At 49.0% G+C, this 26,318-nt stretch overlaps 1 protein-coding gene across 6 annotated transcripts in view; it reads left to right on the top strand.

Annotated features, from left to right (window-relative positions):
• Nucleotides 1–26,318, top strand: part of PCM1 (pericentriolar material 1) — a 1,361,399-nt gene that overhangs the window by 831,710 nt on the left and 503,371 nt on the right. For all 6 annotated transcript variants that reach the window (XM_078678108.1, XM_078678107.1, XM_078678103.1 and 3 more), the window contains one exon: nt 21,967–22,141. In XM_078678108.1, coding sequence (XP_078534234.1) covers nt 21,967–22,141 — 175 coding nt within the window. The remainder of the gene's footprint in view (nt 1–21,966; nt 22,142–26,318) is intronic.

The following is a 26,318-nucleotide window of genomic DNA, read 5'->3' as shown; positions in this document are numbered from 1 at the left end:
TCCTAAGACTCGCCCTATACATAATGTACACCATGTGTTGATGAGTGACTATTTGTCCCAGTTAACTGACAGCTTGTCTTCTATTTATCAGAAGGCACAGATAGTTCTACCAGACAGGTCGCAGGGTAAAGGCCACGATCTGCGGCCTGGCGATTCCATGCCACATGCCCTCGTAAGCCCAGCTGCTTTGACTGATCACCACGACATTCTGATTACAGAGAAAGGGTGAACTGCGTCACCTGAAGGACCTGAAGAAGTCTTCCCGACCACACGATCCCTGGTACATCTAGATAACTGATTCGATCCAAAAAGAAAGACATGTCAGCGCAGAAAGAGACTGTCTGAGCCACTGTCCTGGGTGGTTAAAGACTGACTACAAAGTGGGGTAGCTGTTTAGTAACTACTCGTCTTAATGTTAGTGAAGAAACCTACGCCTGCCCAGGACCTTAGGGTACCATCTGTTTTGTTCTTTGCTAATGAAAATGAGCTCACCTAAGAAAGAGGAGGTCACTGCGACATTGTGTAACGGCTGTACAATATGCATCCTTGGTCTGACTTTGACTGCTGCCATCATCGCTACTGTAATGTGGGTAGTGGAGGAAGTAATGCCTGGAGCCTCCTCACGTAACATTACTGTTACATCACTTGCTGCAAAGGAGCACCATCAGTCGGAATTGCCGCAACATGAACTGGGATACCGGCAAAATCTGAGAGAAAAAAAATCTTCAAATGTTGCTTCAGATACACCAGCTAAGCAATTTTACTAACTGTTGGGTTTGTGGCAAGATTCCTCCTCATCAGAACATAAAAGGAATCCTGTTGTCACCGCTGCCGTTCTCTCACAAAGGCTCATGCCCAGCTTGGTTCAAACTTCCAAATGCCTCTAATAAACAAAGTCTGTTACCCCAACGAAGATGGGGACCCATAAGCAAAAGGGACTGCTTTAGAAATGGAAGAATATAGTAAAGGAAGTGCAGCAACAAACTAAATGTATCCAAATTCTAGGTCGGCTAAAGTAAATGGACCTCTTGTTATCTCGGTTGGCATGACCTCTGGCCCCCTTTATGTACAAAGTTCAGGCGATGTACCAGTGGGCTACAGTAACTGTACTGCAGTGTTGCAGATCTCCACGAGAGGCCAAAGCCGCTTCCTTGCATCACATCACACTTCTTTTGTTTGTGTAACTAAGGCATACTACTTCCTACCTCCAGGATGGTCTGGCACCTGTTACATAGCCTTCCTTCTACCACCTGGGTTTTAAGCTCCGCCAACCTAGCGTCAAGATTTGCAATTGTTCAATCCCTATGCTGGTAGTAGGGGAGAACGTGCAATCTATGTCTCTGTAGTCAACCAGACAGAGACCACATGGGAACCATATAGACTGGAGCATGCTGTATCATCGGATCCAGCTGTTGTGTCTTCACATCAGACCATTCACGTTCTGTATATGCGGTCATCTCCAAATTACACAAAATAGCTACTGAGATATATCAAGATTCACGAACATGGACTTGGCCTAGATGGTCCTAGCGCGTATTTTCTGTATGGGTCTTAAAAATATTTTCGGCCTAATTGATAATTTTTGCAATTTTCTTCTCTTGTTGTTTATGTATCCAATGCGGGCCAATGCTTTGTTGCTTCTGTATTTCCCCTTGTACTACTTGTCTACCATTTAAAACAAATGTCCAAAATGTAAATGCCCGTTTAGCTGTGGATCAAGAAGTCAGCAACATGATGCTAATTGATATGTCTAACATTTATTGCTCCCCTTTTAAAGCATATGAAAATGTCTGTTTATGCCAAAAGGGCCGTCTGTGGAAAATGTGTAATATTTTACTTGGCATAAGCTGCAGCCATTTTGCGGGGGGCCAGGTGGGGAGGGGGTTGGCACGCAATGTATATCTGTGCTCATGCCGCTGTTTGTTCGCTTGATTTGATTTGTTTTTCTACAGTTGTTATATAAATATCATTTCTGTGCACGGGGTGGGGGATCATGGACCCCTCATGTTGTGGACACACCCAGACGCATACTCTAAACCCTGTGGCACTTCTATACAACTTTGCAGCGCCAAAAAGACACGCTATTTTGCCTATGCACATACGATTGACGTAACCAATCAGATGTAATGTATAAAGTGCTGCACTCACTGTAATGCTTAAAATGAGATCAATGCCAATAAACAGATTTGACAAAAAAATAAGATGCAGCCATTTTAGCTGTGGTATCCATTTAGGTTTCCTTGAAAAGTTCTTTCGTCCTTTCACTCTGCTTGTGCTATCTATTTTATTTGACTTCCTGACTCTGCTAAAAGCAATGTACGTGCTGAGAGTTTGTAGCTGCCAGTACACCTGCTAAACTCTCAATAATTTCTGCTGCCATAAGCACTCCTGCTCCCCCTCCCACTTTGCTGACCATGTAGTTTTTATCTGCCCATGTTTGTTGGTAACTATTCCTAAAACTTGTAATCCCTATATCTGTTTGTGAGAAGTTGGCCTGATATATGATGCGCACTAGTTCTAGTGATCACCTTGTATCAGTCCAAACAACCCTTATGGTGATTGGTTGTAAGGTAACCTTATAGACCAGCTATCCTAATGGTAGCATGGACAAAGCAGTCTTAGGCTAAACTCTTTTGGCATGTGAAGCCAGCTGTTTTACCACAATATAACCCCTTGAATACCAGATGAAAGGACACCACACAGGTTGTTATGAAAATAAACACTATATGTATTAACAACACCTCTGAACTCTTTATGAGGTCAGAGGGCTAAGCACATGACAATCTCTTAAGAAAAATACGATAAGTTGCACAAAATTACAATGGTGCCCTAGGGGCACGGCAGACCATATACTAAGTAAATGGAATGTGGAAGTCGATAGAAGGAATGGAGCTGTCCAGAGGCTCGCTAGGACTAGGCTATCTTCACCTTAGGTAAGTAATAGGAGGCCCACGGGACGCGTGTGCAGAGTGTGAACTCACACGCGAGATGCGTAACAACGTCTATGGACAGTTCAAGTTAAAGGTGAGTACGGACAATCCTGACTAGTTAGGACTAAAACTACTGTGGATCTGGACACTAGGACAGTTAAACTACCCTTGAGCACCGAAATGCTCTCGTTACCTCACCCACGGGCTGCGCGTGCATAGGTGTCAAAGTGTGTCGGGTTCTCGCGTTGAAGTCTATGGAGCCTGGAAGAAAAGATGCTGCACGCGACCAGGAAGAAGATGTCCGGTGCGATCCAAGGGTGGATCAGTGAAGAAGAGGACCTGAAAGCAGAGGGGACAGTGTTCAAAGTCACTAGCCAGTGACCGGTGTGGAACCAGGAAGGAACCAGATGCTGTCGTCGCGATCAGGTGAAGAGTGGACGCTTGTCTCTGCAGCCACGTGGACCAGGAGGTGTCTTCGACGACCAGGATGGAGGCACGAGCTGTCCCGCGCAGGCTCTCACTGTCGGCGGTGTTGGATCCGGATTCGGCGTCAACGGGCCTTGGCAAAGGCAACCCACGCGGTGAGTGGAAACGGCGTCTGGAGTGGACCAGGAGGGTCCAGGGTGCTCCTCTTTTGGAAGGGAGCAAGGGCCAGTCTGGAGCAACCAGACCAGCAGTGAAGATTTCAAAGTTCGTCGTCTAGGAGGCCACTAGCCAGCCGGCAAGTGACCAGACAATGCGTCGAGCAGCAAACAAGCAGGAGGGCCCCACGCAGATCTCGTGGAAGCTGGAGGGCTGATCTTCGGTGCAGGAGCTGCTCGGGCTGGGGCTTCTCAATCCCCAAAGCACTTGGTCGAGTTTACCTCGGGAGTCGTGCTGGAAGCGAAGTGCAGTTTCTTTCAAGATGGCCGGTCCCACGGGTCTCAGCTTTGCTGCAGATGTGAGTTGAGGTCGGAGAGGTCTGGGAATCCGGGTCTCGTCGGGCTCTGAAGTCTGGATCCTCGAGGGAAGACGACAAAGTGAAGCCGCTGGACGCTTGATGGTGCCTGCAGTTGCAGGGTGGACACTCCTTGCCCACAAGGGAGATTCTTCAGTCTTCTGTGGAGCAAATCGTCGAAGTCCAGAGTTTCTTCTTGTAAAGTTGTTCAGTATAATCTAATTTGGAATGGGACCAGCTCCTACCTTTATTCTCCTAAAGGGGGCTGCACTACAGATTAGGTCCCTCCCCTGGGTGGGACCAGGAAAGGGGGTGGCTACACCCCCTTTCCTTTGTCCGGTTTCGCGCCAGAGCTGGGGCAGGGATGCCCCAGCAACTGGTTTGAACCGGTGTATGCACAGGACACCTTGTGTGCCCCAGGCATGTCTCATTCCTTTCAGGCCTATCCTACCCAATACACAAAATCCTGTCTGGGGTGGTGCTAGCACCTCCCAAGGCAGGAAACCCTTTGTCCAAGCCTCCCTCGCTGGAAGGACTCCCAGCAGCAGGAGGTCAGACTTGTGTCTGTGGTGGCAGCATCCATTTTGTGATGCCAAGGCTCGAGTTAACTTTAACCGGGGTTCACAGTTACATACATGTCGTGTCCCTCTAGAAGGGTGGAATGCTACCCCCGTCGCCAGAATTGGGTAGTATTCCAATTCGTATGACACCTTACTCGACATGTTTTGATAATGTTATACCAGAGTTAGCATTTAACCGCGAGGATTATAATGCACTTAAGAGTATATGGTATAGCGTTATCATGGAACAGCTATTAGGACTTGGTTCCGCAAGCTGCAGACGTGCTCAGCTCATGCCAGAGAACCATCTCACATAATTCCAAGCACTCTGCCTTCAGGATTGATAAGGCCTGCCATAGGAGTGACTGATAGGAATATATGTGTCCATTTTAGGGTTAGATATAGGTATACTATATCTATAGCAAAGGGTGATTACACCACCTTGCCCCAGCTGTCTTGCAGCCAGTTGTGTCAGTTTTAGATGGCCAGCCAGGGGTAGCATAATACATGCTTCAGCCCCTGGTAGGCCCTGGGTACACCTATGCCCTGGATACCTAAGGTACACTGTACAGGGACTGATAAGATGGCCCAGTACCAATTGGTAAATGCACCTAAAGTACATGGTTGTCAATTTAGAGAGAGAACAGCTAGGCTGTGGGTCTGATTAGCAGGCCCACAGCCAGGGAAAGTTGTAAACCAGTGAAGCAAAAAGCAAAAATCTGGGGTGACCATTGGATTGCAGACCCCACTCTCCTACACTGTTCACGTGCTTACACTGCACAAAAGCCGTATAAAAGACCTGTGCTCTGTGACTCCAGTGTACTACATCAGGCAGCACTTGAGAGTGCTGTGTGGGCAATGAGTGATTAATAAACTTGTTATTTGAATTCCAGCTTCAGTGCCAATCTCTATTTTGTTGGTCTACAGACCCGTGGACAGAGAAGGGTGAACCCTGCAACGGTCTGCTCATTAAAAGGCACATTTCCACATGGTCTCCGCCGAAGTCCGGGCTTCACATCAACCTTCTGGAGCTCCGGGCGATTCGTCTTGCTCTGAAAGCATTCCTTCCCTCTGTCCGGACAAGAGTAATGCAGGTGTTCACGGACAACACCACCGCCATGTGGTACTGCAATAAACAGGGCGGGGTGGGAGCGTAGACCCTCGGTCAAGAGGACCTTTGCCTCTGGACATGGCTGGAACATCAGGGCAGATCCCTGGTGGTTCAACACCTGGCAGGGCAGGCGGAAGAACTCAGCCGCAGGTGCATGATGGATTACGAATAGTGTCTTCACTCGCAGGTGGTGCAAGATCTCGTTCGACAGTGGGGAGAGCCTTGATTAGATCTATTCACCACCAAAGAGAACGCTCAATGTCAGCAATTCTGTGCATTCAAATTTCCAAGGCAGCGCTCGCTCGGCTACGCTTTTCGTCGTGAGTGGAGTTGCTGTCTGTTGTACGCCTTTCCGCCTATACCACTTTTGCCCAGAGTGCTGAAGAAGATCAGGCGCGGCCGGGCCCAAGTCATTCTTGTGGCTCCGGATTGGACACGAAGAGTCTGGTATCCCGAGCTGCTCAACATGGCCATCGATCCTCCGATCAGACTACCTCTTAGAGAAGAGGATCTTCTGTCGCACCAGCAGAGGACAGTCCTCTACCCGAACCTGTCCAGTCCTTATGTGGAGATTGAGTGGCGGCAGTTGACGGCTTTCAACCTGCCTCCCGAAGTCTGTAACGTAATCTTGGCAGCCAGGCATCCCTACACTAAGACTGTGTACGCCTACCGGAGGATACCCTTTCTGCCCCTCTTTCTGAAGATCTCTTGTTCCTTCTTTCTTTAGCCCAGCAGGGCTCTGCTCTGGGCACTATCAAGGGCTATCTTTCAGCCATCTCTGCCTTCCTTCGGCTGCCAGATCAACCTTCTCTTTTCAAGTCCCCGGTAGTTAGCCATTTTTAAAAAGGCTTAATGCATATTTTTCCTCCAATCCCCTTTGTTATGCCTCAGTGAGACTTGAATATTGTTCTTACCTATTTAATGTGAGCTCCCTTTGAGCAACTTTATAATTGTCCTTTAAGACTCTTGACTCTTAAGACTGCTTTCCTGATAGCCATCACTTCTGCTAGAAGGGTGTGTGAGCTCCAGGCCCTTTCATCCAAACCTCCTTTCCTGTCTGTCCATCCGGACAAGGTGGTTCTCAGTACCCATCTGTCCTTCCTTCCTAAGGTGGTCACTGCCTTCCACATAGGGCAGCCCATTTCTTTGCCCACCTTCTTTCCGCCTCCGCATCCTTCAATGGAGGAAGAGAGGCTCCACCGCCTGGACCCAAAATGTGTGCTGTCTTTCTATCTGGATCGCACAAAACAGTTCCAGGTGGATGATCAACTCTTTGTTGGCTACGTGGGTGCCAAGAATGGTCGGGCCGCGCACAAACGCACCATGTCTCGATGGGCCGTTTTGAGTATTAAGGGATGATATTCGCTGGCTGAAAAAGAGCCTCCGGTCGGGCTACGCGCCCATTCCACCAGGGCGTTGGCAGCCACTACTTCCTTGGGAAGAGGAGTTCCTCTGAATGACATCCGTCAGGCGTTGACGTGGGCATCGCTGCACATGTTTACAAAACACTACTGCCTTGTCAGCCAAATCAGGAGAGACCGCTTCTTTGGCCGTTCTGTTCTCCAGGACTTTCTGGTTTGTTTTTGTTTCGCTGACCCACCACTGGGGTTGTTATTGCTGGGGTATCTACGTGTTTCTTTCAGATGAACAAGTTACTTACCTTCGGTAACTATATAGCTTTAAGAAACAAACATTAGTTATTTATAGATTCGCTACCGCCCCACCCATCCTCCCCATTCTGCGAACTGATTTCTAGGGTTAAGGACTTCCCTTCAGGGCCCTAGTTTTGTGCACCAGTGGTCAGTGTCTTGCATGTCTCTGCGTTTCTGGCGCGGAAAGTCGTTTACAGAACTGACGTCAGTGTGCGAGGGCGGCTTCTAAGTAGACCATGACTCTGACGACGGATCCAGAGCCGACCGACGCCACCTTCCGATGCGCAGAGGTACTGCTGATGAAAAAAACCTTTCCGGATCCAGTCTGACGCCTGGGGGTAATTCTAAGGTAATGAATCTATAACTAACGAATGTTTCTTATAGATATATTGTTACTGAAGGTAAGTAACTTGTTAAATACTGAAAGGCTGAGGAAACGGGGCACCAGGTCCAAACTGCATCCCCAAGCAGTCTTCAAACACTCCCCGTCCTTCTGGAGCAGGAGTCTAGCGAATCTATTTACAGAAGCTGTGATTTTAAATCAAATTCCATCAAGCTGGCAAGGTTCAATAATCTCACCAATCTATAAAGGAGGGGACAGAACTTATCCGTCAAATTATAGACTAATCACTTTACTGGACTTAGAAGTAAAGTATTATGACTCCCTGATCCTTTAAAACCTGACAACGTGGTCAAACACGCTCAATCTGATCTCCATCAACCAGACGGGCTTCAGAAAAGGAATTGGGACAATCACTAATATTTTAACACTTTCCTTAATTGCTGACAAGTATAAACGGAGAAAACAAAAACTGCACCTTTGCTTCATAGACATCAAGGGTGCATTTGATAGTGTGGATCGTCATCTCATATGGGGAAAGCTGAAAGCATGGAAAATTCCCAGAAGAATCTTCAGAGGAATACTGCTTTTTTATTCCAACCCATGGATGAGAGCAAAGCTGGGAGCTGGCTCACAGCTAACATGAAAGGTGATCACCACCAATGTTCTAAAACAAGGATGTGTGCTGGCCCGCACCTTTTTAATCTTTTCATGGCGGACCTGGTACACCAGCTTGATAAGATCAACTCTCATCCACCCCAACTGGGAAAACTATCTCTATCACATCTCTCATATGCAGATGATGATGTCCTGATGAGCCTAAACAAGATCGGTCTCCGAAGGTCACTCACTGGCACGTTGGACTACATAACAACTAACAGGCTTGAAATTAATACATCGAAAAGTAAGACCATGCTAATCAGTAATCATCCAGCAGCCAAGCAGAACATACAACTTGAGGATAACTTGCTAGAGGAAGTATCTAACTACAAATAACTAGGGTTTTATAAGGACAATATGCAGATCCATAGAGAGCAAAAAGCTTACATGCTACAGAGAAGAAACGCACTGACGTTTGCCTTCAGGACTCTAGAAAAAAAACTGAAGGGGCCATCGTATAAACCCTTGCTTGCATTGGTAACAGCTAAAATGCTTCCAACACTAACATACGCCAGTATTGTGCTACATGGTAAAGATTCTGAACTATTGAACCAATTAATAGTCTCAAAATTTTAAAATGTATTTCAGATACATCAGTCCGCATCTCCAGCGCAGGTCCGACTCGAACTTGGCTTAATAAACAAAATATTGGGGAGGATGTATGCAACTATTAAGTTATGGTACCGATTGAAACAAAACAAAGCAGACTCCTTGTTGAACAAAGCCCTGCGGGCTGAATTAGAAAATGAAAAAAAAAATCACCTTATAATCAATATCTCCAAAAAGCATAACTAACAACTAGCACAGGTGAGCTTTGGAACACCAAACTGCCCTATCAATCTTTCAAACAAGCTCTAAATAAATAAGCAAAATGTCACTCCTTCTTAATTGACAAAAAATCTTTAGCAAGAGAACACAGGCATGGATGGTGATCAATAGCTATAATATTCTTGCACCGGCACAATACCTAAGCATTGCATTCTCGATCATCCATCGAAAACAACACCTGATGGCCCTTTGCTTTCAGAAAATTATCTTCCATTGCAGATCAACCAACCTGGATCCATAAAGGACCAGCAAAATGCCGGCTCTGCGGCAGTAAAAAATAGGACTTCATCCACCTAATCTACATATGTCCTAAATTTCGCACAACACGAGTCACTTTACTAAGGAATGGGCTAAACCTCAGAAGAATAAGGACATGCAGATCAGCTATTATAGGAGGTCTGGATCCAACTGACACTCTTAGAATTAAGTTTGGAAGGTAACTCTTTGATTATACAGATGAGCATTAATCAATTAACACGCAGAATGAACTTATTGTAAGCTATGTACTCTTGTATACTTTTGTATATTTATAACTCAGAATGTTAAGTTTTTTTAGGTTTTAAGAAAATGACAACATTTTAGCTGTTTATATATGAGACAAAAATTGGTACGGTTTTAATTAACTAAGACAAACATTTATTTACCATTTACCACTATAATGTACATACAGGTTGCCCTTATACATTTACCATCAAAATTAGTAAATTACCATATACTGCACAACCGATATGAGTTAGGGTGTTATTGATGCTTGTTGACCCTCCATATCTGAAAGAAACAGGTTAGTATTAGATTCCTTACCTTAGAATATCCCCAGGCGTCAGTCTGGATCCGGAAACTTTTGCGTAGCAGTACCCCTGCGCGTCGGTAGGCGTCGTCTGCAGGTGTCCCCTGCGGCTCCGCGTCGTCGGCGTCCTGCGCCGTGATGACGTCGCTGGAGTATATAGACGCCGCCTCCGCGCGCTGACGTCAGTTCTTCTTTTTTCCGCGCCAGTTAGCGCAGATCCGAAGAGCAGTACTCCGGTCTTTTGACCAAGTTTTTGTTACATCTAACTCTTTCAGGTGCCGGTAGGATGCCCGGTTTTAAAAGTTGCGACGGGTGCGACCGCCTGATGTCGGTCACCGACCACCATCGACTCTGCCTCCGGTGTCTGGGCGCGGACCACGACGTGGAGTCCTGCGTCGACTGCCGGGCCTTGACAAGTAAAGCTAGGCGGGAGCGGTCCCGCAAGCTGCTCGAGCTCCGGGTGTCGGCCCTGCGTCGAGAGCGGTCCCGGTCCGGTCGGAGGTCGAGGGAGCGGTCGAGAGAACGATCGCGGAGCCGCCATGAGCGCTCCGGGAGTCGTCACCATTCCTCCGGTTCCTCAGGTAAGCGACACAAGAAGTCGGGGCGTCGTCATCGTACCCCCGACTTCCCCCGACGCCCGCGTGATGCGGCCGGGGGTTCGGGTGGCCCCACCCCCGCGTGGGTCGCCGACGCCGTCTGCCCCATACCCGTCGGTCCCTGGGGAAGGCGCGTCGCGCGAGGAGATTGAGGAGTTCCTCATGGCTATGAGGGCGATGTCTCCTCCGGCGGGGCCTACGACGCCTGCGGGCCCGTCGGTCCCGTCTGGGGGCCCGAGCGGTTCGGGTGCACCTGCCCCGACGCCGCCGGGTGCTCCGGCCCCGACGCCGCCGGCCCCGGCGCCGCTGGGCCCTTCAGGGTCGTCGCCGGCTGGTCAACCGGCCTCTCCGGCGCCGATTCCATCGGGGCAACCCGTGGTACCGCCTCCGCGCGGCGCCGTGACTCCGCCGTCGGTTCCGGCCGGCGTCGGGGCTCCGGCGCCGCGCGGCACCACCCCCATTCCCTCTCTGACTCCTGACGCGGAGTCGGACCGGCATCGTCCGACGCCGAGTCCGGCGCCGTTGGGGCCCCTTGGCTCCGAGGAGCCGGTCTATATCGTTGACTCGAACTATGGCGATGAGGACGATTATGGAGAGGGTTGGGAGGGGTCTGAGGACCCTTTGTCACGAGCATGCCAGTACGACGTGGACTGGGTAGGTGACTTAGGTGATGCCAGTGGTCTGGACGAGTCGCCTAACCCTGGGTTTGTCTCGCCTCCCACTGTGGCGTCGGAGGCTGGGGCTGCCTATTCGGTGGTACTGATGAGGGCTGCCAAGGCCTTGAGCCTTGAGCTCCCCGTCGCTAAGGTGAAACCTAACATCCTCACCGAGGTATTCAAACCGCAGTCATGCCCACAGGAGCCTCTGCTGCCGTTTAATGACGCCCTGACGGATGTCCTTTTGGGCACCTGGTCCAGGCCCGCTTCCGGTTCACCTGTTGACCGAAACGTTGCCAGGCGTCACCGTCCGTGTTCGGATGACCCTGCCTTCCTCTCCACCCATCCCTCCCCTGAGAGTCTGGTGATCCAAGCCTCCACTTCCCAGTCCGCATTCCCGACGGCCCCGCCCGATCGGGAATCTAAGCGATATGACCAGTTTGGCAAGAAGGTCTTCTCGTCTCTGAGTGCAGGGCTGCGGTCTTGCAATACCGCGTGCCTCTTAGGCCGCTACACCCACTCTCTGTGGGATACGGTCGCGGAGTGTCTGCCGCAATGCCCGCAGGAGGTGCGGGACAAGCTCAACCAGGCCTTGGTTGAAGGCCGGGACGCGGCGAGGTATTCTATACGGTGTGGTCTTGACACGACCGACTCGCTGGGACGGGCGATGTCCACGACGGTGGCGATTCGTCGCCATGCTTGGCTGAGATCCGCCAACTTCTCGCCGGATGTCCAGAATGCCCTCATGGACATGCCTTTCGATGGCAGTCGCCTGTTCGGCGACAAAGCGGACAACGCGCTTGAGCGCTTCAAGGACTCCAGGGTCACGGCAAAGTCCTTGGGTCTCTCGACCCAGCGCCAGCAGACGGGTTCGTTTCGCTCCTTTCGTGGCCACGGAAGGGGCGGTCCCACACGTGCTGCCAGCCACGCTCCGCAGAACGCTCCTCAGCGCGGTGGCGGCCGTGGATTCCGCCGGGGTGGCGGTAGGGGACAGCGGCGAGGTCAGTCCACACCTCCCCCCGCAGCAGCCTCCAAATCTTCCTAGTCCGAGCTTTCGGGCCCATGTGACCCCAGTGGGTGGCAGGGTTCGCCATCACCACTCCCGCTGGCGCACGATCACGTCGGACAGGTGGGTGCTGCAGCTCGTCCGAAGGGGCTACTCCCTCCCCTTCGAGACCACTCCTCCAGCCATGCCACCGCAGAACCACCGTGTGTCGGGGGACCACTTGACACTTCTGTAGGAGGAAGTTACGGCCCTCTTGGCCAAGGGGGCCATCGAGCGCGTTCCTGGGCCAGAAGTAGGGTGTGGTTGCTACTCCCACTACTTTCTGGTACCCAAGAAGGACAAAGGGGGCCTACGTCCTATCTTGGACCTACGGAACGTCAACGGCTTCCTCCGGAAGGAGAAGTTCAAGATGATGACTTTGGCTCAGGTCTTGGCTGCTCTAGACCCACAAGACTGGATGGTAGCGTTGGACTTGCAGGATGCGTATTTTCACATCCCCGTCCTGCCGGCCCACAGGCGTTACCTGCGGTTCACGGTAGGCCACGAGCACTTTCAGTTTATCGTGCTCCCATTCGGCCTTACCAGCGCCCCACGGGTGTTCACGAAAGTGATGGCGGTGGTCGCAGCTCATCTGCGCCGGTTAGGGGTTTCAGTCTTCCCCCTACCTCGACGACTGGTTGTTGAAGGCGGGCTCGCCCCAAACAGTCGTCCACCACCTTCAGATGACGGCAGACCTCCTGCACGAGCTGGGGTTTTCCATCAATGTGCCGAAATCACACCTGTGTCCCTCTCAAAAGCTCCTTTTCATCGGAGCGGTTCTCGACTCGGCGCAGTTTCGGGTTTATCCTCCGGAACGGCGGGTCCGGGATATTCAGGCTCTGATTCCCATCTTTCAGCCGTTGTCCCGGGTTTCGGTCAGGTTGACGCTGCGGCTTCTGGGGCTGATGGCCTCCTGCATCCTTCTGGTGCATCACGCCAGATGGCGGATGCGGGCTCTGCAGTGGGACCTGAAGTTTCAGTGGGCCCAGCATCAGGGCAACCTGTCCGACCATGTCCTGATCTCGGAGGGCACTGTGAGACAGTTGCAGTGGTGGCTTACGGACCGCGATTGGGTCAGGGGCAGATCCCTCTCCCTTCCCCAACCGGAGCACGTAGTTGTGACGGACGCGTCCCTCCAGGGCTGGGGTGGCCACTTGGGAGAGGCGGAGATCAGAGGCATCTGGTCTCCGGCGGAGTCCCGGCTCCATATCAACATGTTGGAGCTGCGGGCGATTTGCCTAGCACTGAAGGCATTCCTCCCCTTTGTCAACGGGAGTGTAGTGCAGGTGTTCACGGACAACACCACCGCCATGTGGTACTGCAACAAACAGGGCGGTGTGGGGTCGTGGACCCTTTGCCAGGAGGCTCTGCGCCTCTGGCAATGGCTGGAACGTCAGGGCGTGACTCTGACGGTTCAACACCTGGCAGGTTCTCTGAACACCAGGGCGGACGAACTCAGCCGTCGGTGCTCGGTGGATCACGAATGGCGTCTGAACTCGGACGTGGCGAGAGGCCTCTTTCTGCAATGGGGAGAGCCTTGGTTAGATCTATTCGCCACAGAAGAGAACGCGCAATGTCATCAGTTCTGCGCGTTGGAGTTTCCAAGACGGCACTCGCTCGGCGACGCCTTTCGGCGCGAGTGGAGTTGCGGTCTGTTGTACGCCTTTCCGCCTATACCACTTCTGCCCAGAGTGCTGAAGAAGATCAGGCGCGACCGGGCCCAAGTTATCCTTGTGGCTCCGGAATGGGGTCGAAGATACTGGTATCCCGAGCTACTCAGCATGTCAGTCGGTCCCTCGATCCGCCTGCCCCTTCAGGAGGACCTTCTGTCGCAGCAGCAGGGGACGGTCCTCCACCCGAACCGGTCCAGCCTCCACCTCCATGCGTGGAGATTGAGCGGCGACAGTTGAGGCCATTCGACTTGCCTCCTGAAGTCTGTGATGTGATTCTGGCAGCCAGGCGTCCCTCCACAAAGTCGGTATACGCTTGCCGGTGGAACAGATTTGTGGCATGGTGCACAGCAAAGGCTGTGGATCCCCTTTCTGCCCCTCTTTCCGAGGTTCTCCTCTTCCTTCTTTCTCTTGCCCAGCAGGGCTCTGCTCTGGGCACTATCAAGGGCTACCTTTCTGCCCTTGCCGCCTTCTTGAGGCTACCTGATCAGCCATCCTTATTCAAGTCCCCTATTGTACCGAGATTCTTGAAAGGCATCACGCACATGTATCCACCTGTTCCGTTCGTGATGCCTCAGTGGGACTTGAACCTGGTTCTGACATTCTTGATGTGTGCTCCCTTTGAGCCGCTTCATTCCTGTCCTCTCCGTCTTCTCACTTTAAAGACGGCCTTCCTGGTTGCCATCACCTCTGCCAGGAGAGTGAGTGAGCTCCAGGCTCTTTCTGTTAAACCTCCTTTCTTGTCCGTTCATCCTGACAAGGTGGTTCTTAGAACTAGACCTTCTTTCCTGCCCAAAGTAGTTTCTGCTTTTCACATCGGGCAGTCCATCACCTTACCCTCCTTCTTCCCGCCTCCGCATCCTTCAAAAGATGAAGAGCGGCTCCATCGTCTGGACCCAAAACGTGCGCTTTCATTTTATATGGATCGCACACGCCAGTTCCGGGTGGATGACCAACTGTTTGTTTGCTACGTGGGTGAGAAGAAGGGAAGGGCGGTACAGAAACGAACCATCTCTCGTTGGGTCGTCCTGTGCATCAAAGCATGCTACTCTTTGGCTCGGAAGGAGCCTCCTGTTGGGCTGAGGGCCCATTCCACTCGGGCCACGGCGGCTACTACTGCCCTGGGCCGGGGAGTCCCTTTGCAGGACATTTGCCAGGCGGCTACGTGGGCCTCGCTGCATACCTTTGCGAGGCATTACTGCCTGGACAGTCAAGTCCGGAGGGACGGCTTCTTTGGCCGTTCGGTCCTCCAGGATTTTCTGGTGTAGGATTGTATTGGTTCGCAGACCCACCACCGGGGTTGGTATTGCTGGGGTATCTATCCTAAGGTAAGGAATCTAATACTAACCTGTTTCTTTCAGATGAACAAGTTACTTACCTTCGGTAACGATATATCTGTAAGAAACAGTAGTTAGTATTAGATTCCTTACCGCCCCGCCCATCCTCCCCGTTCTGCGAACTGATACCTAGGGTTAAGGACATCCCTTTCAGGGCCCTAGTTTCATATGGCACCAGTGTTAGTTCTCACATGGCTCTGCGTGTTCTGGCGCGGAAAAGCTGTGTGCAAAGAACTGACGTCAGCGCGCGGAGGCGGCGTCTATATACTCCAGCGACGTCATCACGGCGCACGACGCCGACGACGCGGAGCCGCAGGGGACGCCTACCGACGCGCAGGGGTACTGCTACGCAAAAGTTTCCGGATCCAGACTGACGCCTGGGGATATTCTAAGGTAAGGAATCTAATACTAACTACTGTTTCTTACAGATATATCGTTGCCGAAGGTAAGTAACTTGTTCGACATGCCTGTATGTTTTGGATCGTCTCTTGGAGCGCAACCAACAACACTAGTCTTGAGAAAGTCCCAGCCGGGACCCCCGAATGAGGTGTCGGAATCCTTTCTGGGTGGAGAATGAGTATTCAGTTTCACAGCTATGTCTGTCTAGTTAAACACATCCTCTGGTGTCTCGAAGGATCTTTAAGACCGCAGACGGGCCTTAGCCCCGGTAAAAGATTGTCGACGCTGTTGAACCATTTTAGTGTAGCCCGGAAGAATCATAATGTGATGGGAGGCATCGGTGAAGGTTCCTTTCAACCTGGCCTGCTGTACTATGACATCTGTCTTTATAGTTAAGGAATTGAGTGATAATTGGCTGAGGACGAGCACCAGGCGGTGGTTTCTGCAGTAAAGCACGGTGTGCTCATTCAATTATAAAGCACGGGGACAATGCATTAGCTGGGAGCCAATTTGTAAGCCATTTAGTAAGGAAGCCCTCCATAGTATAGCAGCCCTCTGGAAACCCCAGAAAGCATGGCCCTCTGCATCTTCGACCTGTGTTGCATGATCTCTCATGAGTGTTTCGATGCTAGACCCCTTCTTTTGATGAGTGGTTATCGTGTCGTCCACTGTCGAAATCCGCAATTTCGATTCAGTAGTCCTCTGCACCGCATTTCGGAGATCCTGCTTGAGCAGCATGACTTTAGAGCCAACTGTGCCAATTCTAGCCTGTAGCATATTCCTGGACTGGGTGATAGCCACCAACAACTCTGCATTATCAGGCATAGATGTTGCCAAGTTCTCAGGGTCAGGCGATTGGGCCATTGCGCCTGTGTTTTTATCTAATGTGGATTGTTTTGAGGCGGCCCCCAGTGATTTATCTTTTGCCATTGGATCTGAAAGTTGATGAGGTAGTCGCTATGTGCATGTCCCAATGCACCCCGTTGTCCAAAGGCAGTCAGAGCACTAACTGTTCCCTCCGGGTCCCACGACAAGCGAACGGGGGCGGCAGTCTGAGCAGGGCACAACACTCAAAAGCCTCACCAGGGCCTAGCCCGGCCGCCTACGCAGGTGGGCACCTCCAGCCCCCCAAACGGGGGCCACTATCTACTCCCGCACCCCAGTTGAACGGAGGGCCCCGGATCATTCTTATGGTTAGATGTGATGGATCTCAGCAACAGGCACCGAGGTGGATCAGCAGTATACTGGAATCTTCTATCTGATCCACATCTCTGTTACTTTGTCGTCTTAGGGTGCCAATCGGCCGCCTGACCCCCACGGAGATCAGTAAGGGCTGTGTGGGCTACGCGGCAACCACCACACGACTGCCACCACTGCCTGGCCCAGTCCACCTCGTCCCTCTGGGAGATGTAATTATCGGGTCAAAGGCTGCAGCACCACAGAGGTCGAAGGGGCCAACCACGGGGCAAACGAAGTCCATCCCTGTGAGAAGTTGGCCTGATGTGCAGTGTTCACTATTCTAGTGATCACTATATATCAGTCCAAACAACCCTTATTGATGATTGGTTGTAAGTCAACCTTATAGACCAGCTATCCTAGTAGCATGGATACGAGCAGTCTAAGGCTAAGACTCTAGAGGGCGTGTTAAGCCAGCTGTTTTACCATCACATTACCCCTTGAACACCCAGTGAAAGGACACCACACAAGTTGTTATGAAAATAAACAGTGTATTTATTTATAACAAGACTACCCTGGCTCTTTATGAGACAGGGAGCTAAGCACACAACAAAACTCTTACGAAAATACTTAAGTTAGCACGTTATACACAAATGCCCGAGGGGCACGAAAAACCATATACTCTAAAAGTGGAATGCGAATTACTAGCAGGTAAGTAACAGTTCTAATAGGCTTTGGAATCGCTAGGACTGGACTAGGGAATCGTTAGATAACTACTAGGAGGCCCAGGGGACTCGGGTGCAGAGTGTGCACTCTCACGCGGGATGCGGGACAAAGTCTATGGAAGCTAGAATTCACAAAGTTAGTGTTCACGGGCGAACCCGACCTGGTAGGGAGAAAACGACAGTGGATCCTGACCCTTGGATAGTGAGGCTATGCTGGGACACCGGAGTGCCGAAGTTACCTAACCCAGGGGCTGCAGCTGCATAGGTCTGAAAAGACGTCGGGGATCTCGTTGCCGGACCAGGAGCCTGGAAGGAAGAAGTTGCTGGCAGGCGACCAGTGAAGAAAAGTTCGATGGATCCAAGCCTGGATCAAGGAAGAAGAAAACCTGAAAGCAGAGGGGACCAAGTTCTTGAATCACTAGCCAGTGATTAAGTGGGCACCAGGATGGCACCGGGCGAAGTCACCGCAGTCAGGTGAGTGGGCGCTGCTGGGCTCTGCAGTCTCTCGGACCAGGAGGCGTTGTCGGCGACCAGGATGGAGGTGCGAGCTGTCCCACGAAGGTTCTTGCTGTCGACGTCGCTGGACCCAGGATTGGGCAACAAGTCTTGGCAAATGCAAGGCCCACGCGGTGGACCTAAAATGGCGTCTTGAGTGGACCAGGAGGGTCCAGGGTACTTCTCCGATGGAGGGAAGCAAGGGCCAGTCTGGAGCAACCAGACCAGCAGCAGAAATGTCGTCGGGCGTCGTCGGGAAGGCCACAAGCCAGCGGGCTAGTAGCCAAACAACGCGGTGAGCAGCAAAAAGCAGAAGGGCCCCACGCAGATCGTGGAGATGCTGGGGGGCTGCTCTTCGGTGCTGGAGCTGCTCAGGGTGGGGGCTTCTCGGACCCCAAAGCACTCACCAGGAATTCACTCGGCGGGCTTGCTGGAAAGAAGTCGTGCAGTCTTGAAGATGGCCGGTCCCTCGAGGTCTCGTCACACCCACGAATCTCAGCGTGACTGATGATGCAGGTAGAGGTCAGAGGTGCCAGGGAAGCCGGTTCTCGTCGAGCTGGGCAGTCTTGATCCGGAGGAGAGACTTGCAGCAGACCGCAGTGTTCTTAAGATGGTGCCTGCGGATGCAGGGTGACTACTCCTTAGTCACAAGGGAGAAATCTTAGGAAGAAGTCTTGAGTTCCTTTCGTGGAAAGTAGTTTCAGGATTCAAAGATGATCTGATTTGGAAGGGGGCCAGTTCCTACCTTTATCCTGTAAAAAGGGGCTGGCACGCGACTAAGTCCTGCCCTATGGGTGGGACTAGGAGGGGGGTGGTTACACCCACTTCCTTGGCGGGCTTTTCCCCAGCACAGGGTCTGGAGTGACCCTGGAACTGGTTCCAGCCAGCCTATGCACAGTGAGCACCGGGGTGCCACTGGCAGTCACCTTCCTCTAAAGCCCTGCCTACCTACAATACACAAAACCCTGTCTGGGACGGTGCTGGCACCGCCCCTGGCAGGAAACCCTTTGTCCTTATCTCCTGCTCTGGGAGGACTCCCAGCAGCAGGAGGGCAGACTTGTGTCTCGGTGGCAGCATCCATTTTGTGGATGCTAAGGCTCTGTCTGACTTTAACCGGGGTTAGGGGTTACATGCATGTCGTGTCCCTCTAGAAGGGTGGGATGCTAACCCCGTCGCCAGAATTGGCGAGGGGTTAGTATTCCAATTCGTATGACACCTTACTCGACATGTTTTGATAAAGCGATACCAGAGTTGGCATATAACCGCGAGGATTATAATGCACTTAAGAGTATATGGTATGCGATATCATGGAAACGGCTAAGGGATGGATCCCGAAAGCCGCAGACAGGCTCAGCTCATGCCAGAGCACCATCTCACACGATTCCAAGCACTCTGCCTTCAGGATTGTTAAGGCCTGCCATAGGAGTGACTGATAGGAGATCTGTGTGTCCATTTTAAGGTTAGATATAGGTATACTATATCTAAAGCAAAGGGTGATTACACCACCTTGCCCCAGCTGTCAAGCAGCCAGTTGTGTCAGATTTGGATGGCCAGCCAGGGGTGGCATAATACATGCTGCAGCCCCTGGTAGGCCCTGGGTACACCTATGCCCTGGGTACCTAAGGTACACTGTACAGGGACTGATAAGGTGACTCAGTATCCAATTTAGATATGTACCTAAGGTACATGGAATCCATTTTACAGAGAGAGCAGTGGGCCTGAGGTCCTGAACAGCAGGGCCTCAGGTCAACTAAGTCAGAAAACCAGCAAAACACCAGGCAAAAAGTTGGGGGCAACCATAGTCAGGGTTCTACCTTCCTACAATCCCCACCAGTATTTCAAGACTCCCGAGGCCCTCCTGGGTCGCCCGCGTGGAGGCAGAAGCAGAAAGGGAGAAGCAGAGGGCCGGAATCACTCAATGCTGATCTGCAGCGACACAGTCCTGAACTAGGCCCACCAGTTCAATCTCATCTGCAAGGGGCACGCCACAATTGGCCCAGTGGCCCAACCACCACCTCCAGGCAGCGCAAAGTCTTGGGCTGGAGAGTGCCATGGTTCGATATGGTCGCCGAGATCCAGGCACCCAGATTCTACCAGGTCAGGAGACCGACAGCTCCGGCTCGCCCGCTTGTCCCCCAAAGCAGCGGTTCTGGCACCAGCACAGCTCTCACTCTGGAGTTCATCGCCTGGCGGGGCGGGGGAGTGAGACGTGCTTCTTTGTTGTATCTCTGGCGGGGCCCGAAACTACCAGGTCGTTCCCACGCCACGGCCTGAAATGGCTACCGAGAGCCAATTAAAGGCGCTGATGAGGACTCCGGAGAGTCACGTCCCCAGTCCCGCACCACACCTCAGCAATCCCGGAGGTCAACCCCCCTATCCAGGCAGGGACCAGCCTCATGCACCATGGCTCACTCGGCTGCACGCCACTCACTCCTGCACGCCACGCTCGTCTAGGCCGGCACTTTGGGCTCCAGTTTATCCGCAACCGCTCAGCAGGCGCCAATCGGTGTCTCCGAGGGGTGCCTGGCCAGACCCCAAGTGTCCCCAAGAGCTGCAGAGGGTGCCAAGTGGGAGCAGGTACGTCAATATAGAATGATTGTTGTTGGTTGTTGCTCCCTTAAGGAGCGTCTGCCATGTCGGACCGCCAGGCCACACCACGATAGCATACTTTGAAAATTTGTAGTGCATTAGGTTTCTCCATGTCCAATGCAATCAAAAACTGCATATTGTCAGCATAGTTCATCAGTCAAACTCCAAAGGCGCAAATATGTGATGCCAGTAGTTGCACAAATAGATTGAATGGGGTGGGGCTGAAGAACACCACAAGATAGATTTTTTTTTTTTTTATTCCAGACTGGAAGAGAGTTGGATAAATTGCCTGGGCTATATCTACCATGTAAGATCTCACTCATTACAGCACTACACCTGTTATGCTGACTTCTCCCAGTATAATAGTTAGCTGTTTGTGGTGTAGCATATTGAAAACTGCTGACAGATATAATAACACCAGAACTGAGGCCTGGCCTAGTCTGCCCAGATACAGAGATAATCCAGCAATAACAGCAAATCAGTTTCTGCTAGGTGCTGCTCGAAACCCTGACTGAGCAATAACCAACGTGTTGTTTGGTGCAAAAAAGATTTACAATTTACTCAGTGTAGTAACCTTAAAAAAAAATTGGTGTCCGCCACATTCATTCATTTTCATTAATGTCCTTTTCTTGCTGTGCGGGTTCCGAACATTTCATCTCCATTCACCTTCAAACCTTCAGCTCTTCTCTTTGGCCCACCATCAGCTACTATTTCCTAACTGAACTTCTTTGAGCCTGCTTAAACTTCCTTCCCACCAGTCCTTCTTGCTTCTTTTTATTTGCATTGTAATCCTTCTACATCTACTACTGTGTTTTTTTGTTTCTCTAACCAAGAAATCTAACCTACTTTGCAAGGCTGTATCTAATTTCAATTTTTTAATTTCTGGCGTGCTTGTACCATACATGAATTAAGTTCATGGGTTTGTGATATGCTCTTTTTCTGCTGTTATTAGTTTCTTCTCCTTCATGAAGAAACGCTCTTCATCTCTTGGTTTATTTGTGCAACACGCTGACACATTTTTCTGGGAAAGTAGCAGTTTATGAAAAATGGCAAATATATAGTACAGTTTAACAGTACTAGTTTAAACTATAAAATACATTTTACCAATGCTTAAAAGAAATATATTTTAGGTTTATTTTTCTCTTTGTTCATCAGTTCAAATGCCCTCTTTGTCAGGGTGTCCTTCCATAGGCACTGGTTCACCAACTTTGCTCAAAACAATAAATAGTACATTGAATGATCTTCTGTTTTTTAACGTGATCTATCTTAAATATATTTTTAATATACATATAAGGTTTATAAGTTTTAGATGTCAAATCTGATTTCAAATGACTTTCTCCATGATTTCCCTGTGTGTGTATTTAGTACATTTTTGGATGCTGTCCAACACTTTTAATAATATAACAGTAGAAAGAAGAATTCATGTTCAAAGAGTCTTTTTTAACTTTCATTTTTTAATATGTTCTGTGACAGGGGTTAACTTCAACACTCAGTTTCCATCTGGGTTCACGGATTTCTCTCAAAATATTGCACAGCAGAAGTGTGACCAGCAACTGCCACATGATCATAATCTGTCAGGAAAAACTGAATACATGGCATTCCCAAAGCCATTTGAAAGTACGTCATCTAATGGAACAGAAAAAGAAAGGTATTCATATTTATTATTTTACTGGCTAGGATAGTATAAGGCCTTTTTGCACCCTGACTTGTTGATGCCCTGTTTTTCCTTGCTGATGTTTCCTACTTACAGGAGGGGGCTGCCATCTTATAGTAATCTTGGAAATTGCTCTCTAAAACTGTTTTTCCAAAGATCTGTGCTTCTCAGTGACGTACATGGCCAGTTCTTGTGTGTACAGGGCCATACGATTGTCACAAGGCACCGCACCCACTATTTTCTCTACATGTCAGTGTTACTTAATGGAAACTGTTTGCTGTGCTGGTGTATTTTAAAAATATTCTCAGGCGCCAGGCTGCTTACAGCGTGAAGCAGCCTGTTGAAATTATTTCCCTTGGATCGTGGAGCATTATATAACTTGTCATGGGGAGGTGTCAGCAGAGTAATATGCTTGCTGCCCTTGCCCTTCAAGTTAATTTTTCTGCAGGCAGCAGGCTTGTACACCTGGCAGCAGCCTTTGACAGAAGTATACACATTATTTCAGCTTATTGAATAAGCTGTCACCTCTTTATGGTTAAAGAATTGCAATAAGTGTAACTGGGTTGTGTTAAAATTGGCGTTCTATGGCTGCTTGAAGTCTCCCTATCAAGACAATAGTAAAGCTATTCCCTAAATAGGATAAGTAGGCTATGCCATGTTTTGGACCTAGCACACGTTGAGAAACTTCACCTGAACTGGCCAGACTTTTTTTTAAGAAATCTTTTTTTTTTTTAGTTTTCATTTTAGTTTAAACAGGTAAACATACAAGTCATAGCTGGTCTTCAAAAATCGACACTCAAGTGGTACTCAATTTACAAAATAGCTAATGTTTCGCTGTTCAAAGTAGTACAAAGTTAGCGGTCACATTTCGCCATTTAATACTTTAGAAATAGTGGATCAGCTTATTGAACATATCGCCCTGGAGCACTGTCCAACATTTGAGTATATATCAAACAGTTACTCATGAAACAAATTAACAGTGGCGGCACCCAGTAAACCTAGATAGGCTGTATTTGCAATAATCTAGAAATCCTTAATGGTGGTCAGTTTTGATGTGGAACTACGAGAGGTTAGTTTGGAGCAAATCTCAGGCTGATCAGGATTGGTGGTTGTGGAAATGTTGGGCCAGCCCTTTTGCGGTTTGCATTGTAAAACATTCTATGTATAATCTAGAAAAATTTAAAGGGAACTCATTTCTGAATAGGGAGTAAATGAAGCTACCCAGAAAGAGTTATAGTTTAGGATATTAAAGATGGATCAAGGTGTGGCATTTTGAAGATGTTGACGTTGATTTAGATTTATTACACATAGGCCTAAAGTATTATCATTACATTAATGGGTCTTTCAATGGAGGAATACATAAAGGCTTTAACAACCATAATCCTGTCTGGAAGAGACTGAAAAGAAGTATCTTCCTGTAGAGTTTTTAACTAAGGTATGGACCTAGCACACGTTGAGAAACTTCACCTGAACTGGCCAGACTTTTTTTTAAGAAATCTTTTTTTTTTTTAGTTTTCATTTTAGTTTAAACAGGTAAACATACAAGTCATAGCTGGTCTTCAAAAATCGACACTCAAGTGGTACTCAATTTACAAAATAGCTAATGTTTCGCTGTTCAAAGTAGTACAAAGTTAGCGGTCACATTTCGCCATTTAATACTTTAGAAATAGTGGATCAGCTTATTGAACATATCGCCCTGGAGCACTGTCCAACATTTGAGTATATATCAAACAGTTACTCATGAAACAAATTAACAACAGTGGCACCCAGTAAACCTAGATAGGCTGTATTTGCAATAATCTAGAAATCCTTAATGGTGGTCAGTTTTGATGTGGAACTACGAGAGGTTAGTTTGGAGCAAATCTCAGGCTGATCAGGATTGGTGGTTGTGGAAATGTTGGGCCAGCCCTTTTGCGGTTTGCATTGTAAAACATTCTATGTATAATCTAGAAAAATTTAAAGGGAACTCATTTCTGAATAGGGAGTAAATGAAGCTACCCAGAAAGAGTTATAGTTTAGGATATTAAAGATGGATCAAGGTGTGGCATTTTGAAGATGTTGACGTTGATTTAGATTTATTACACATAGGCCTAAAGTATTATCATTACATTAATGGGTCTTTCAATGGAGGAATACATAAAGGCTTTAACAACCATAATCCTGTCTGGAAGAGACTGAAAAAGAAGTATCTTCCTGTAGAGTTTTTAACTAAGGTATGAAATAGCATGGACGTGAGAATTGAGTCAAATCTGGATCAAGTAAGACATAAAATACTTAGCAAGAGTGTGGACCCACTGTTGCAGGAATTCTGCCCAAAAACAGAACTATGGGTAGGATTATGGGACCTTAGTTAATAGGGACTGAGTCATCCTACCACCTTAGAACCCATGTGCGTAGGACTGACTAGCTATAGTGTCTCACTTGCTCTCCTACTCACAGAGAAACAAGTGATTAGACAGCCCAGAACACAACACTACCGAATCTCTCAGGAATCGCAGTTGCAAGACACCTCCTTTCGCTCGCACTCTTGTACTTGTTCACAATAAGATTTGACAGAGACACAAAAAAGTTGAAAATATTTATTTTAACTAACTTGCTCTAATATGCAGTATACGTGCCACAACAAGCAGAATAATGCATAATGCAAATATGTATGGTCAGCATAGCAGTTGGTCCATAAATCATGAAAGGAGATTTCATTAAGAAAAGTCAGTATAGTCTAACATACTTCCCCTTGCATAGAAGTAGTAGTATTATAGATTAGAAGAACTCTGGGCTTTGTCTGCAGACCCCATACCTTAGCCTATAAAGGGTAGATCTACATCATAGGTGCTGTCTAACTCTTCTCTCTGGAAAGGTCCCTATCTAAGTGTGTGCTACGTATTCTTGTATTCCATTAAGAGCAAAGTACATTGTCCCAAACAGCTGCAACGGTATGTTTTGTCTTGGTGCTAAGGCCTGGCCAGAACAAAATAACAAGCAGCATTGTTGTTCGACCTTGCCCACAATGTTCAGACAAAATACCAGGGACCTGCAGAGTGTGAACACAGCAATGGGTTCTCATGTGAAAATGGCAATAGAGACCGTTGCAAAAATAAAAAGTCTTGTAGTAAAGTGCGCAAAGCAGTGGGCAATCTGTAGCGTTCTCATGCTAACTTAGAGAAGTCGACAATGCCCCCCATGGGCCCTGTGACACCATGTAATGAGGCTACAGTCTTCTATCCCATACATTGTGAGCATTGTGAGTGAAGAGGACGTTGGTTTTTGAAGGATTGAATACAAGGAAATTTGTGTTCATTCAACAATGAACAAGATCTAGTGCCTCCAGTAATCACTTAGGTTTAACACAATCTTGTCTCCCTATACATAGCAACAGCTGACCATCATTTGCATCCGAATAAGGCAGTGCTCACTTGATGTACTACGTAGATTAAAGGATGCAAATAGAGAATGACAGGGAAGGTCAATGTGAAGTACCCTTTAGCCATCAACTGTCAATCGAGGTAAAAGATTCCAACTGAACCATCTGGGTTCAGTCAGATTGAAAGTATTTCATCCACTGGTGTACTAGGCCTCCACTAACAGCCTTGGAAAGACTACTGAGGAGGACATGTTCTTCCGCTGTGTTAGATATTGCTGATAGGTCTAACAAATTCAGAGCCCCAACGCTTTGTCCATCCACATCGACTCTTGATTCATCTCACACCGAAGCAGGCAACAGTACAGTGCTAAACACTGGTATGAAAATTCAAACATCCAAGATGGAATTTCTTTGACAAAAGCTTGACCTTTGCATGCAACTGTCAAACATATAGATTTAGCAATAAAAGGGAGCAATAGTAATGGCCTAAAATTATCAGGTTTAGATGGTACCAAAGATGGATACTTCACGTTTATGGAGTGGAGCTGAACATAAGCGCCACCTTGCTTGCTAATGTCAATTTCTTGCTTTTCTCTTTCCGCGCCCTCAGACATGAAGCGTGAACAATTGGTAATACCAGTGTGCAGATTGGTAACTTAGGGCTTATCTGATAGAGATGTCTGACTGCAGATCCCTTACCTTTGAATTATTCCCAAGCACCAGACTGGATCCGGCAATTCTTCTACAGCAGTACCTCTGCGCATCGGTAAAGGGCATCGAGCGACTCCGTAATGACGTTGTCCACCAGAT

Source organism: Lissotriton helveticus, chromosome 2_2 (genome assembly GCF_964261635.1).
Source record: "Lissotriton helveticus chromosome 2_2, aLisHel1.1, whole genome shotgun sequence".
Lineage (NCBI taxonomy): Eukaryota > Metazoa > Chordata > Amphibia > Caudata > Salamandridae > Lissotriton > Lissotriton helveticus.
The sequence above is the reverse complement of the archived record's forward strand: the minus strand, read 5'-3'. Positions and strand labels throughout refer to the sequence as shown.